At 47.9% G+C, this 12,337-nt stretch overlaps 3 protein-coding genes across 3 annotated transcripts; 2 read left to right on the plus strand and 1 right to left on the minus strand.

Annotated features, from left to right (window-relative positions):
• Window positions 1–249: 249 nt before the first annotated feature.
• N7482_001513 (uncharacterized protein) lies at window positions 250–839 on the plus strand (the record flags this gene model as incomplete). The annotated part of the gene is made up of 2 exons (XM_056683638.1): window positions 250–267; window positions 324–839. The coding sequence occupies 2 exons, from the start codon at window positions 250–252 to the stop codon at window positions 837–839; spliced, it is 534 nt and encodes a 177-aa protein (XP_056547244.1).
• Window positions 840–4,961: 4,122 nt separating this feature from the next.
• Window positions 4,962–5,750, plus strand: esdC (GTP-binding protein EsdC; the record flags this gene model as incomplete). The annotated part of the gene is made up of 1 exon (XM_056683639.1): window positions 4,962–5,750. The coding sequence occupies one exon, from the start codon at window positions 4,962–4,964 to the stop codon at window positions 5,748–5,750; it is 789 nt and encodes a 262-aa protein (XP_056547245.1).
• Window positions 5,751–10,048: 4,298 nt separating this feature from the next.
• On the minus strand, window positions 10,049–10,900 carry N7482_001515 (uncharacterized protein; the record flags this gene model as incomplete). Its single annotated transcript, XM_056683640.1, has 4 exons — window positions 10,049–10,357; window positions 10,412–10,480; window positions 10,561–10,743; window positions 10,811–10,900. Coding segments are annotated over 4 exons (651 nt in total), but the record flags the coding sequence as incomplete, so codon positions are not given.
• Window positions 10,901–12,337: the final 1,437 nt, after the last annotated feature.

The following is a 12,337-nucleotide window of genomic DNA, read 5'->3' on the forward strand; positions in this document are numbered from 1 at the left end:
AATGGAGCCTGCACTGGTGCCTATCCAGCACCAAGCAAGGCAACATCACTTCCCATTTGGAGCCTACACTACTGCCTAGCCAGTACCAAGCGAGGCACATCATTCTCCAGCGAAGGATCTTTACAGTATATTTAAGACCTTCGTAGCTAAGAAGTTTCGACTATTCCGAACGATATCGCATGCAAGCCCTTTCCATCCCGAGTCTTGTCTCTTCGAACAAACTCTATCAACCACTTTCCTAGCCTCACAATGGCGCCTTCTGAACCTGTATTTACATGTTTCTTGATTGAAAAGAGATTGTACTAACGAGTTATTAATCATAGTTCCTTGAGCATCAGATTATCAAGAAGTACTTGCAGAATGTTGTGCCTGGCTGCCTTGAAGATCGTGTGAAACACCTGTGGACCCAGATCCTGCGGCATTACTTCCCCCTCGAGGAAAATTATGGCATAGAAAGGGAGCCATATGCCTCAGAGAGCGGGCTCGGCGCCGTCGACCTACTTGTCACCGGGTTACTCCGTCGGGAAATCTACAAAGTGCTGTTTTTGGAGGCCAAGCGCGCTCCTTCCAGCGGAGGCAACATTACTCTACAGGCGTGGAGGGAAGCTCACGATCAGTTGCAGCGGAATATCAACAAGTGGGGTCACAGAAAGAGCAACATTCCTGTTTATGGGCTTGTTGTCATCGGGCACTATGTAAGATTCTACGTTATTGGCTGCAATCAGGTCAGTCTGGCCCCCTTTGAACGTCAAGAAACTTTGTCGCTTAAGACCAATGCAAACCGTGTACATGATCTGCTTTCCTCTATGGAGACTCTGATCGCGACAAGTTTGAAGTGAGATATGCCAAAAACCAATGAGATTATGCCAAACACCAATGAGATTGCCGGTTGAAATAATGATATGTGATATGTGTTATTGTCCAACAAAAAAGAAAATCATTCAATAATATTAGAGCGGTCAATTATCCAACAAGGCTCAAGTCTATAGAAGCAACCTGACATAAGTTTTGGTGCTCCCAGTACCTTGGAGTCCCCAGGGGAGTAAGGTGGCGGCAGCTCCCACGTATGAGTCCCATGAGTTCAATATGGCCCATTACCTACGCACACTACGGTGGGGGAGTTGGGTTTTGGGGGGGGAAGGGTGTGGGCGTGTGTTAACAGAGAACAATAGCGGCCACTTCGAAAATGCATAAAGTAGGCATATTCTAGACCGCCCAGGGACCGCTCTATAATGCAGGAATCGTTCATTACACTATCTTTCCCATAAAAATATAGATTCTCCACTTTCTACTTATTACCCCTATCGCGATAGTCTCACTAGTTAAACAACATCCTAGGGAAGCTAATTATAAACTACTACTATCTTGACGTTCAAGATTATCAACCTTCCTTTGACCAAGAACTCCTTCGAAGACTACAGCAAGGCTTATAGGCATTAGCTTTGACCCTAAATATCCACTACTTCAGCTCTATAGGGAAAGATACCAGATATACCAAGCGGTGTATAAAACACTTCGGCCTTCGGCTTCGTGCATTATACTACCACGACTCCGGTGAGGAGCCTATCCTAGGCGTTTGTATAAAGCCGCATAGTGCATATCTATGGTCGCTAGCAGCCAAGACAGCCAAGACATAGTTCATAACAGAATTTACGTACTTGGTACATGAATAAATATAGGCGCTGTAATTGTAATTTAGTTATCTAAACTTTCTACCAGTCTAGAATATGCATAATTGTGCATTTTTGAAGTGGCCGCTATTGTCCTTCGTAGGGGGCCGCCAAAGCCTAGAACTGGTAAGATTTATTTGATCCAACAACTCTGCTTGCCGAGAGACTACTTCCATCTGGATGAAAATCTATGGCTTGGGTTATTTGATCTGTGCGGGGCCTGGTTCTCAGTTTCAGAAGGTGGGGAGGGGCGCGAAGCGCATTGGGAGTCTGGGCATGGCCTCCGGACTGCGACAAGAAGTTCCGGGAACTCACATGCTCCACAAAGTCGTACAATGTGTCATCTCTTAGTTTGATCCACTCATATTCTCCAGGAAATGGGCGTGGATATATGAAAACGGTTTTGGGAAAAACTTGTTGCTTGGATTAAGCTGGATTGTTCTGCGCGATGTTCCTCTGTGGTTGGGTTGGCCGTACCGGGACTAGGTATCTGCCAGGACCTGCTACACCACTTCAATAAATTGTTCTGGCATGCCTCAATCTCCTTCCCCTCCTCTTCATCAACAGCTATTGTGCTTCTTTCACATTTTTCAAAGACAAGAAGAGCAAAAAGACAAAAAGGATGTGCATCATCCGTGAATCGAACACGGGCCTCGTCGATGGCAACGACGAATTCTACCACTAGACCAATGATGCTGGAGCGGATAGGTCGCTTGGGAGCTGATTGGCTGCTCATATTGGGAGCGCCCTTCTTAGAAATTAGAGTGAACTCAATCCGAATTAGCATCGTTGAGAGAGGAACAGAAAGAATGGCGGACAGTCAATTGAAGAAATGGAACGCTTGTCTAGCAGTAGATGAAAAAGATTACCAATATTGAAATTTTTACATGTCTTTTCATACACTTTCCATTGTTAGGTAGGTCAGATTCCTTCCTGGTGCTGGCTAGGTTTCGTCACTTTTGTATACGGAGTTACAAAATACCTAAGGGTTCGAATATATGTTTAAGTGGGATCAATGCGGGCCTGACTGGCGTGCACCAATTACTTGCCCAGCGAAACGGGATTACACGCCCATGGGCCATCAACAGGATGTATACCCGGCTCTTGGCTCGGCTGTAAAGCATTGGAGGCTTGTGATAGTCATCCATGCCTACTTGAATCTGATTATCTATTCGGCAGGAAGTATACGGGTGGAGGATATTACTAGCTGCCGTACTTATATATATCCCACGATGATGAAGGGTCCTGAGCCGCTTGACTTCTACCTAGCGGAGCGGAGGTAGGCGTAAGCTCGACATTCACCTATGTAACTTTAGCAAGAAGCGACAATATTCCGTTGTGTAGGTAGTGGTTCGGTCAGGCCGTCAACATTACTATCGCTTTAATCGCCCAGTTTCAGCTCTTGACAGATAATCAATGTCAAAATCACCCCGCAGCTCCTCCCATAATGGGGGTATACCAACGCGGGGCAATACGCGGGATCGTTGACCCATCTTTCCCGTACCTCTCATGGGCATTGGCGCCGGATTTACTAACAACAGCAGACCAGAGAAACGCGTAAGGAAGGAGGACCGGATGTGGATGAGGGCCCCAAGCGACCGTTTTGCGGCAGATTGGGGATTTCGTGCATGAGGGCAGGCCCATCGGCACATTCGCCCCATGCGGGTCAGTTCCTGTGGTAACCCCGGGGTCGCGCGTGGATGCAAATGTGAAGGACGCTGCAGGCTGGCGAGGGATCAGATCAGACCAAGCTGGGCGGGCGGGACGACGGAGAGCCCGGCACGGGCATTCTTTCCCGTGCATGCGGGAGGTTCAGGGATGCATGTCTCACACTGACCGTGTCAGACGGGAAATAGAATCGACCATGAAGATAAACATAGGGAGAATCAGGCCAAGACCTGTCGTCTGGACGTGCTGGGATGTCCACATCCATGTTCGTTTTTGGAGCTGCAGCAAGTCGGCGAATTTTCCCGGTTATGAGCGCGCCCGCCCGTCTGGATCGTGGACTGTGCGCAGGCCGGGCGCAGGGGCCCTGACCCTCGCTGGGGTACTCGGGAGTTGCGTATAGTCCCCGTCGGCGAGGGCTTCGGCCGACGCACCCTTCCTAGGCTGATTGTTTATCGATCTCACTGCCATACCAGGAGCAGACGCAGAGGGGTGATTAGAGGTGGATGTGTGAGACGTGAAGGCGGAGTAGAGCAGCGCTGTGAACCGGGTATTTTCTAATGAGGCCGGTTCGGTGCAGAGGCTGCCCGCACGACATGCAGATGATGGTCATGATCATATTGGGAGGCGTCGTGTAGAAGCATGACGTCCGGCCACGTCTCGAGGTGTGGGTAGCGGTGGTATCTCTCCTGCACGGATGATGGCGAGGAATGGCCGGCAGAAGACCATGGGGGATCCATGCGGCTGATTCGAGGAGAGGGGCAGATGTGACTAGCTCTCTCGGGGGTAGTGACTGGACCCGAGTTGATGTGACTTGATTGTCCTCGTTGCCCCTCCCGACGTCTCACGGCCAGCGTCAAATGATGCGTGCTGGTTGGCCCGCCCGCTGTTGATGGCCCATCACGACGCACCCCCCAGCCCCGCCAATCACATCGCCAAACTAACCGCCCGCGTTCATACTTTCATGGCCCCGCCAGGGCCAGCAGAGCAGGCCCGGCCTTTCTGCAGCGCTGATCCATTCGATTCTCTTAAAAGATCCCCCCTGCCGCCCAGGCAGACTTCTTCCTTTCTTCTCCAGCGAGCATTTGTTGTTAGAGCTGCCCCTTCGAGTTGAAATCCTGACACTGGCTGTTAGGTTCTTTGTTTTCTGTTTCTTGCCCACTCTATACTTCTATTCTAATTCTATTCCCCAAGCCACCACCAACCCAACCCCCAAAACCCCAATTTGATCCCCCGTCCAATACAGAACGAGCTGTGCTCTCTCTGTACTGTGCCCTGCCCCGATCTATTCTGCCTTGTGCTTCGGATTTCTCTCGAATCCTTCAATCCCCCCACAGCAAGTGCCTTCCGCCTCTCGCAACACTTCGCCGGTCGATCGTGTTGCCTTGCTGTTTCAGCTCTATCAACAAATCCACTGTTAATTTTAATCTCGCTCGGAATTTCGATTCCTATTTCTTTTTCTTGTTGTTGTGGGCTGGTTCCACCGAGAACAGATCAAAACCAGAGTCGCCCGACTCTTCTTTTGCGCCGCTACATTTCCACGACAACGTCCGTGTCTATATTTCTATTCACGCTTATTCATATTCATATTTATTACCCATTTTCGTCTTTTTGGCATCATTCACCATGGCCGCCGTCCAACTCAAGTTCTCCCTCCGGACCTCGTCCAACGTCAAGACCGTCCACCTCGTTGGCTCCTGGGACAACTACTCGCGCCAGTTGCCCCTCTCTGCTGAAGACAAGCCAGGTGCCTGGATGGGCAAGTTTCGCTTCCAAACCTCCATGCTGCAGCTCGGCGGACGCTATTGGTATTACTACATCATGGACGGATACCACGTCTCGCACGACCCCGCCGTCGAGTACACTGTCGAGCCGACCACCGGCCGTAAGCTCAACATCCTCGACGTGCCTGGCGGCAAGTCCAGCAGCGGACGCAGCGCCCCCAAGACCCGCCGCGGCTCTACCAGCGTGGCGACTGGCCGCGCCCTCTCGCCCTCCAAGATCCAGCACCCCAAGCCGAGCAAGCCCTACGCCTCGCGCCAACTTCGTGAGGCAGAGTACACGCCTACCGTCGATGACCTTACCCGCCGCTTTGCCGGGTCCCGCCTGTCGGACGAGTATTCGTTGTCCAACAGCCCGCCCAGCTCGGCGGGGTCCTCGTTGTCGTCCCGCTCCTCAGGCTCGACGTCGCCCTCGTCGCTGTCTTCTATGAGCGATCCTCCCGTGCAGTGCCGCTGCGAGCGCTACGGGATCACCCGCAAGGGTGACCGCGTCAAGCTTGACTGTGGCGGCTCGCGTTGCGGGTACGTCACGGAGTCGAGTGAGGCGAGCTGCTCCGAGTCTGAGGAAAGTGATGAGGAGTACCGCGCCGCACGCAGCGGTGTCCGTCGCCAGGGTATTGTTGTTCGCAGGTAAAAAAGCAGACAGAGAGTCAGTTGAGGTTTTTGTGACCCCTAAAACCTAGACTCTGACTTGGTGTCTATCACTGCCACGCTGTACGCCTGGATCGAGGTGTCGTGGGACTTGCACTCGCACTCGGTCATCGCTTCCTTTTTGTATGCCTTGCTTTTCACCGAAGTTTGTGGGGGTGTTTTTGATGCGAAAGCGAAATAATATGAAATACTAAAAAAAAGCCCTACGCCGCGGGTGAGCCGGCTTCGCGCCGCGGCAGGGCGGGGGTGATAATGATGTTTTTGGAGAGAGAAGAGAACGGCGAGGGGGGAGGGAGAACGAGTTGTGATGCACGAGTTGAGGAGAGACGAGGAGCGAGGAGAGCAGAAGCCCAAAAAGACATCGATGAACGCACCCCGATGCCACCACCCGACAACGTCCATCCTGGAGCTGGATCACTTCCGTCAAGATCTGATCTGATCTCAGACTAGATCAGATGAGATCTCCGCTCTGGACCCGTGGACTGAACTGATAAGCTTATCTTGCATGACATGACAATGAAGATCAAAGATCATTTGCAAGCCATAAGAACATGGATTTCTATTTCATGGACAATGTATGTCCTGTGGATCTCTGCATTTCTCTGCCAGAGCATATTTCCGCGGACTCAATTGCATTGCAATTCTATTTGCATTCCTATTGCATTACTGCATCGCAGTACCAATGAGCATCCATTCATGTATGGAATCAATAAGGCCAAGTGTTGGTTGGGGTCTTATTCTTGAGATGCTATTGCTACGAATAATGAGATATGACCACTGGATTCTCTTGGTGCAATCATCCAAATTTAGTGCCCAGTAGAGTAAAGAAGTGGATGTGTGTAAGCTTGAGTAATCCTGTCCAGACGAGGTACCAAATACCACCTCGACAAAATACGAAATACACTTAGAGTTCCATTGGGAGATAAATGAACGCTGCTTTTGTGCACTGCTTGGCAGATGGTCTCTGGTCACATAAATTTCTTGTCGCGTTTACTTCCCCCTTATGTGCAACACTACCTTCCACGACGCTAGTCCAGCATTCATCGGATGCAAAATGTGTACGCACGTTTTGTCGACCACAGCTGTTACTTGAGCTCTTTGACCACCTCCGGCTGATTTACTGTTTCCACCATCGCCATTGATGGTTTTGACTGTCTATATTTGTTTTTTCTAGCGGCCGTAACCGGTGTCCAGCCCATCTCTACTTCGGAAATTGAGCTTATGGTCAGTCATGTTAAGTTTCCGTGCGGAACACGGCCCTCTCCACAGGTATTTCTTTTCAGGCCTTGCAAGAGGTGCCTTTCTTGTGATTGAAATAATGATGATAAAGAAACTAGTGCTTTCCCTCACGCCCTTGTGCTCTTAGCTGCATATTTATACCGTTGGCGGATTATTGATTTTCCCACCACTCATGTTCTAGCCACCTCGGACTATCCGCAACGTTGACCCACAACACCACTCGCTTAGCGGCTGCAGATTTCAGTACCAAAAATTTTCGCAGGAATGCAAAAATAAAATCGATGCCAGGCGGATTTGAACCGCCGCCCGCGAACGGACTTGATAAGTAGTATCAGACCAAAGGGTCGTAATTCTAGTCAAGCGCCTTAGACCACTCGGCCATAGCATCTTAGATGGAAAGAGAAGCCAGTTTAGTGACTGATTAATGCTTTTAGACATTATTGTATAACGGAAATCCATGAACAAAAAAATCCGACCGAGTATTCTCGATACTTTCAGTGGGAAAATAATCAACCAATTGGGTTATCCATAAATATGAGAAGACCCCTCTAAGTATAGGGTTTCATTTCTGGTGCAGGGAACTCCGACCTAGAAATTTGCAGAATATTTGAGGACAAATATATATCCATCGACGAGTGGGGTTTTACATGGCGCCTTGGCTGTCATTTTCTCACCAACCACCATTACAATTACCTCACGTTTGCTAAAATAACCGGTTAATATGCCTCGGATAAACCAAAATACTGCGAAGAAGTCATCCTCAAAGCAAGCAACAATGCTTGTCGCTTTTCTGCTTTTGAGGAGGATGGTGCCGCACCGACGAAATGGTTTGTTCGCCACTACTTGAGCAAGTCCGTTACGTTGCCTGGTTTTTCGTAAGTTCAGCCAATAATAGAAAACGGATTTTCTAATTCTGTAATCCCAGGCCTAATTGCTACATATAATCACCCTTTTAGCTCTTACGGTACATATCTGATGCTGATGTTGGAACGAATGCTGGTAGACAGTTCCTCGGAGATTCTTAAACCAACGTCATGTTATCATACCCCAAAAACCTTCACAACATACACTCAGATGTAGAAGAAGCAAAAATGCTTTATCATCTAAAAGAAAAAAGAGCAAAAAATTGACCGACGCAGGGGTCGAACCTGCAATCTCTTGATTCGTAGTCAAGCGCCTTGCCATTGGGCCAGCCGGCCTTGATGTCGTTCGGACCAAGAAAGTGCTACATGACACACCGATCTTCCGCCTCGTTCGGGCTAAAGTATCAGACCACACTGTAAATCAATTGACAAATTCACTCTCTCAGAACAACAACTATTCCAAGTTCATTTGCTAGTTTCAACCTGACCACCTTCTATTTGCGAGATACAGCCCACGACCACAAAGCAATGGACTTGTTGGTTGAAGTGCTGGGGTTATTTCCACTCCCGACTGAATGGGTCCGACATATTATCTCAAGCATGTTGGAAGGCGTGGTACTTTTAACGTTAAATTACGTTAGCTAGTATTAGCTAGTGTCCTTCCCATACCGGGAAGGGTAATCAAGAATTTCGTTTGGTCTCTCACATCGCTCTTGTTGAGGTTATCCCTCTGGAAGAGCACGCAGTTCGAGCCATATCACCTGAACTTCTCTACCCGAGGCAACCATTTTCAAAATGAGATGATGGTTTTGACCGTGCGGTTTATCCCATACCGAAAACTCGGGTACTCACAATATTGACGCCAAAGATCTTGAGCTCCTACAGAATTCCCACCCATCCTATCAAATAGTAGCTACATCCTAATTCTAGGGCCTCCCAGGCCTTGATTCCTGAAGCAGCCCCCCTGAGCTAGCAATGTAATGTAATCTTATCCAAAGCAGCAACTAGATTCACGAAAAGTTGGTGTGGTATTGCCCTTGATCTCTTGTTGAATTCTGACAAAATAATATCGTCGCTGGAGCCATCTTCTCTTGTGCTGATACCGCTGGATTCGGCCTTCCGGGTACCGGCTGCGAATCACAAGACTGAAACTTGCAATTGAACCGTCTCCCAGCTTGCTTTAGACGGGCTCGGGTCTATAGAGCTATCTTGTAGAACATGTCAGATAGTGCACCAAGTGGGTTAAGTGCAATGGCTCCTTGGAAAAGGCAACTTGGAACGATAGAAGATGAAAGGCTCAGGCGGGAATTAGATACAATCAATCACAGGATATTAATTGGCTCAAATCTCCCGAAATACAAAAGAGTTGGCAATTTGCTCGAAATCGTTTTTAGCTTTTGATCTTCCCAATCAATATTTCCTCATGACGTCGACGAATAGAAATTTCTGCTTCAGGATCAGAAAGAAGCGAAACTCCATACCTCCTTGGCCTAGGGACTGTGTCATCTACAAGCCTGAAGTCGTACTTCAGTATAAAATGACAGAGAAGTAGTTTAACCTCGTTCGCAGCGAAAAACCTTCCCGGACACCCGTGGATGCCGAGACCGAAACCAAGATGTTCCGGAGACGAGGACACAAGAGAAACATGAAATCCACTCCTAGTGGCTTGTCGCTTTTTTAGAAAACGGTAAGGATCGAAGGTCTTCGGATTTTCGTAGAATTCCTTATCCCACATCCAGGTATCTGCTACCATAAGGGACGTGCCTTTCAAGATCTTCGTTCCATCACTTAATTTAACGGTTTCTTCAGCAACGCGTTCCAGTGAGGCTAGAATTTTTAAAATCAGTGAAATTGCAACAAATTTCTGCTTTGACCATGTAGCCCCTACCGATATGAGCTGGTTTCAGCCGCTGAGACTCCTTTAGAAAACTATCCATCAATTGGAGCTTCGAAACCGAAGTCTTGGTCCATCCTTCCCCTGATACAATCGAAATGGTTTCATCCCGTAAGGATTGAACAAGCTCTTCTCTTCCGGCAAGGTCAAAGATTGCTTGTGTTATCATATCGGCTGTTGCATGTGTAGAAGCAACTGAAAAGGCCAGCTGTACTGCTGTGGGGTCATAATGGCGGCCATTTGCGGTCTCTTCTGACCATTCCAGCATATCGTTATAATAAGGTATCACCCCCCTTCTCGTAATGCTTTAGCTTTTTCGTTATATCTCTTCTCTAATAGAGGGCCAATTTTGTTTTTCGCAGCTTGAAACCCTTTATGAACCTTCCGGTAGGACCCAGACATTCGAGCAACCGCGGGGCGAAAAGCCTTAGGCCACAGTTTCAGTTCTTCTGCCGCCCTGAAAGCGTCCACTGTGTAGTTGGTCGTGATATGGAGCCACTCAGGGTCTCGGCAGATACCTTCACCCAAAATTATTCTGGATGACACTTGGGCTATGATTTTAGTCATTGTATATTTCAGAGGAATATTATGCCACTCTATATCTCGCATTAGACCGGATGATATTATAGTATTTCATGAGAGAGTTACCTGGGCTTTCTGAAAGATAACTCTGAAAGGAGACTGAGGCCTCATCCGAGAGCGGTTCCATAGCATTCCCTGATTAAAATATCAGAAGTAAACACACAAAATTGGTACGAGTGCATACCTAAAGCTTTTTTCAATTTAACCCTAATTACCTCTAGGAAGATGCTGTCTGGATGAAACTGTTTGAATGGAGCAAAGGCTGGAATATTGGTATGGAATTCAGCGTCCATGTGCTTGCCGAAGCTGAGCGAAGGAGCTCTGGCAATTTCCTTCGCAAATTTAGGCGAGAGAACTGTCTTGTATCCATTATCGGTGTTTATCCGGGCAACGTCAGACTAGGTAGTAGATTATTTTCATCAGTGGCTAGTGCCTCGAGGGAGAAGCCTGACTATAGTCACTTACTAGACGTAAATGTGCCTCGACGACTCCCAGTGCATCCGTTATGAACTTGTTCTTGGCTTTTCTGGAGCTGAGATCGAATTTGACCCATGCTCTGGTGGGGTCTGGATTGAACCAAACGGAGCAGAGGTAAGAAAGAAACAAAAGATAAAAAAGGAAAAGCCCAATGACAGAGAGATTAGTTCCAATCAGCTCGTTATGGGCTAAAGACATGACTGGTCCTTGGTGCCGTATAACACTTGTATATGGGCTAGTAATTGCACATTATCCGGAGCGGAGATACGATTTTATAATATTTGGAAGAACTTTATTACGTGAGCATTGGTATTTGATCAAAATGAATACATGCAATTCTAGGCCACAGGTACGCCGTGTCCCTACCTGGTGTAATTTAGGTAAGCGACTGAACTGCAAGCTGTAGACGTTATTCATACACGTGAAAAAAGTAATTTATCTACCAGTAGATGGGGCCAATGAAGAAATGTAATACAGGCATCCCACACAGCAGGACCTGTTACACGACGTATCTTCTTGAAGAGGGGTACACGACATATTCCTTGAAGAGGGGTCTGTATACGATAACTCTCTCCTCACAATATACGCTTCAAGATTTGCAAATTTTTGAAAATCTGCGAAGCAGTAAATATACCAATAGTCGAACTACTATCCCAGGAGGTGGATTATGCATATAGCGAGTACTGACGGCCTCCCAAACAAACTCAGAGATGTATTGAAGATGTCGGGTTCTGTTGAAAGATTTCCATCAGTCCTATGGGGTACTATGACACCATACCGTACTCCCGCGACTCTAATTGGGGAAATGCACGGATCGCTTTCTCAGCCAGCCCCATAATTGACTAGTGGCCACGTCGGACACTCGTGGCGAGGGCCTATTGGTCTCCGACGGGTCGAGGGTGCTTTCAACCGGAAATATCTACACATAGTGACGTAAACCCGAGATACGCAGCGTGCTTGTCATAGTAAAACAATAAGAAAAATCGACGTGACCCCTGCACGTAGATGACACTAGCAGGGATAGTAAATGAAATGTTGGCGATATGTTTTCATCTTTGCAAAAATTTCTAGTAGTGCATGACAAAACCATTGAGAACTTCAATATGTTAAAAACATTACCAGTATAAACTAAAATTGTAGTATGCCAAGGCCTAAGAAAGAAGGACTGGGACAGGACTCTCCGCATAGAAGCTAGCTAGACTTGATACAAAGAGGGTCATTCACCCGACTGGAAGCTTCAACCGGAGAATTGAAAGGATTCGAGCTCACATATCATCACCATCCAAGTATACTACAACTCGAAACCATGAGCAAGATCCTAGCTATTTTTGGTACCACTGGCCAGCAGGGTGGTTCCGTCATAAATTTTATACTCGACGCACTGCTTTCGAAAATGTTCTCGCCTCGCGTTGTGACTCGGAACATAACTAGCCCATCCACGAGAGAGCTACAAGAACGTGGCACTGTAGGTGGGCTATGCGCGAGAATGAATCCACAGCCGAGGCCAGTTCGCAA

This window comes from Penicillium canariense (assembly GCF_028826845.1).
Source record: "Penicillium canariense strain IBT 26290 chromosome Unknown utg000001l_segment0_segment0, whole genome shotgun sequence".
In the NCBI taxonomy this organism is placed as follows: domain Eukaryota; kingdom Fungi; phylum Ascomycota; class Eurotiomycetes; order Eurotiales; family Aspergillaceae; genus Penicillium; species Penicillium canariense.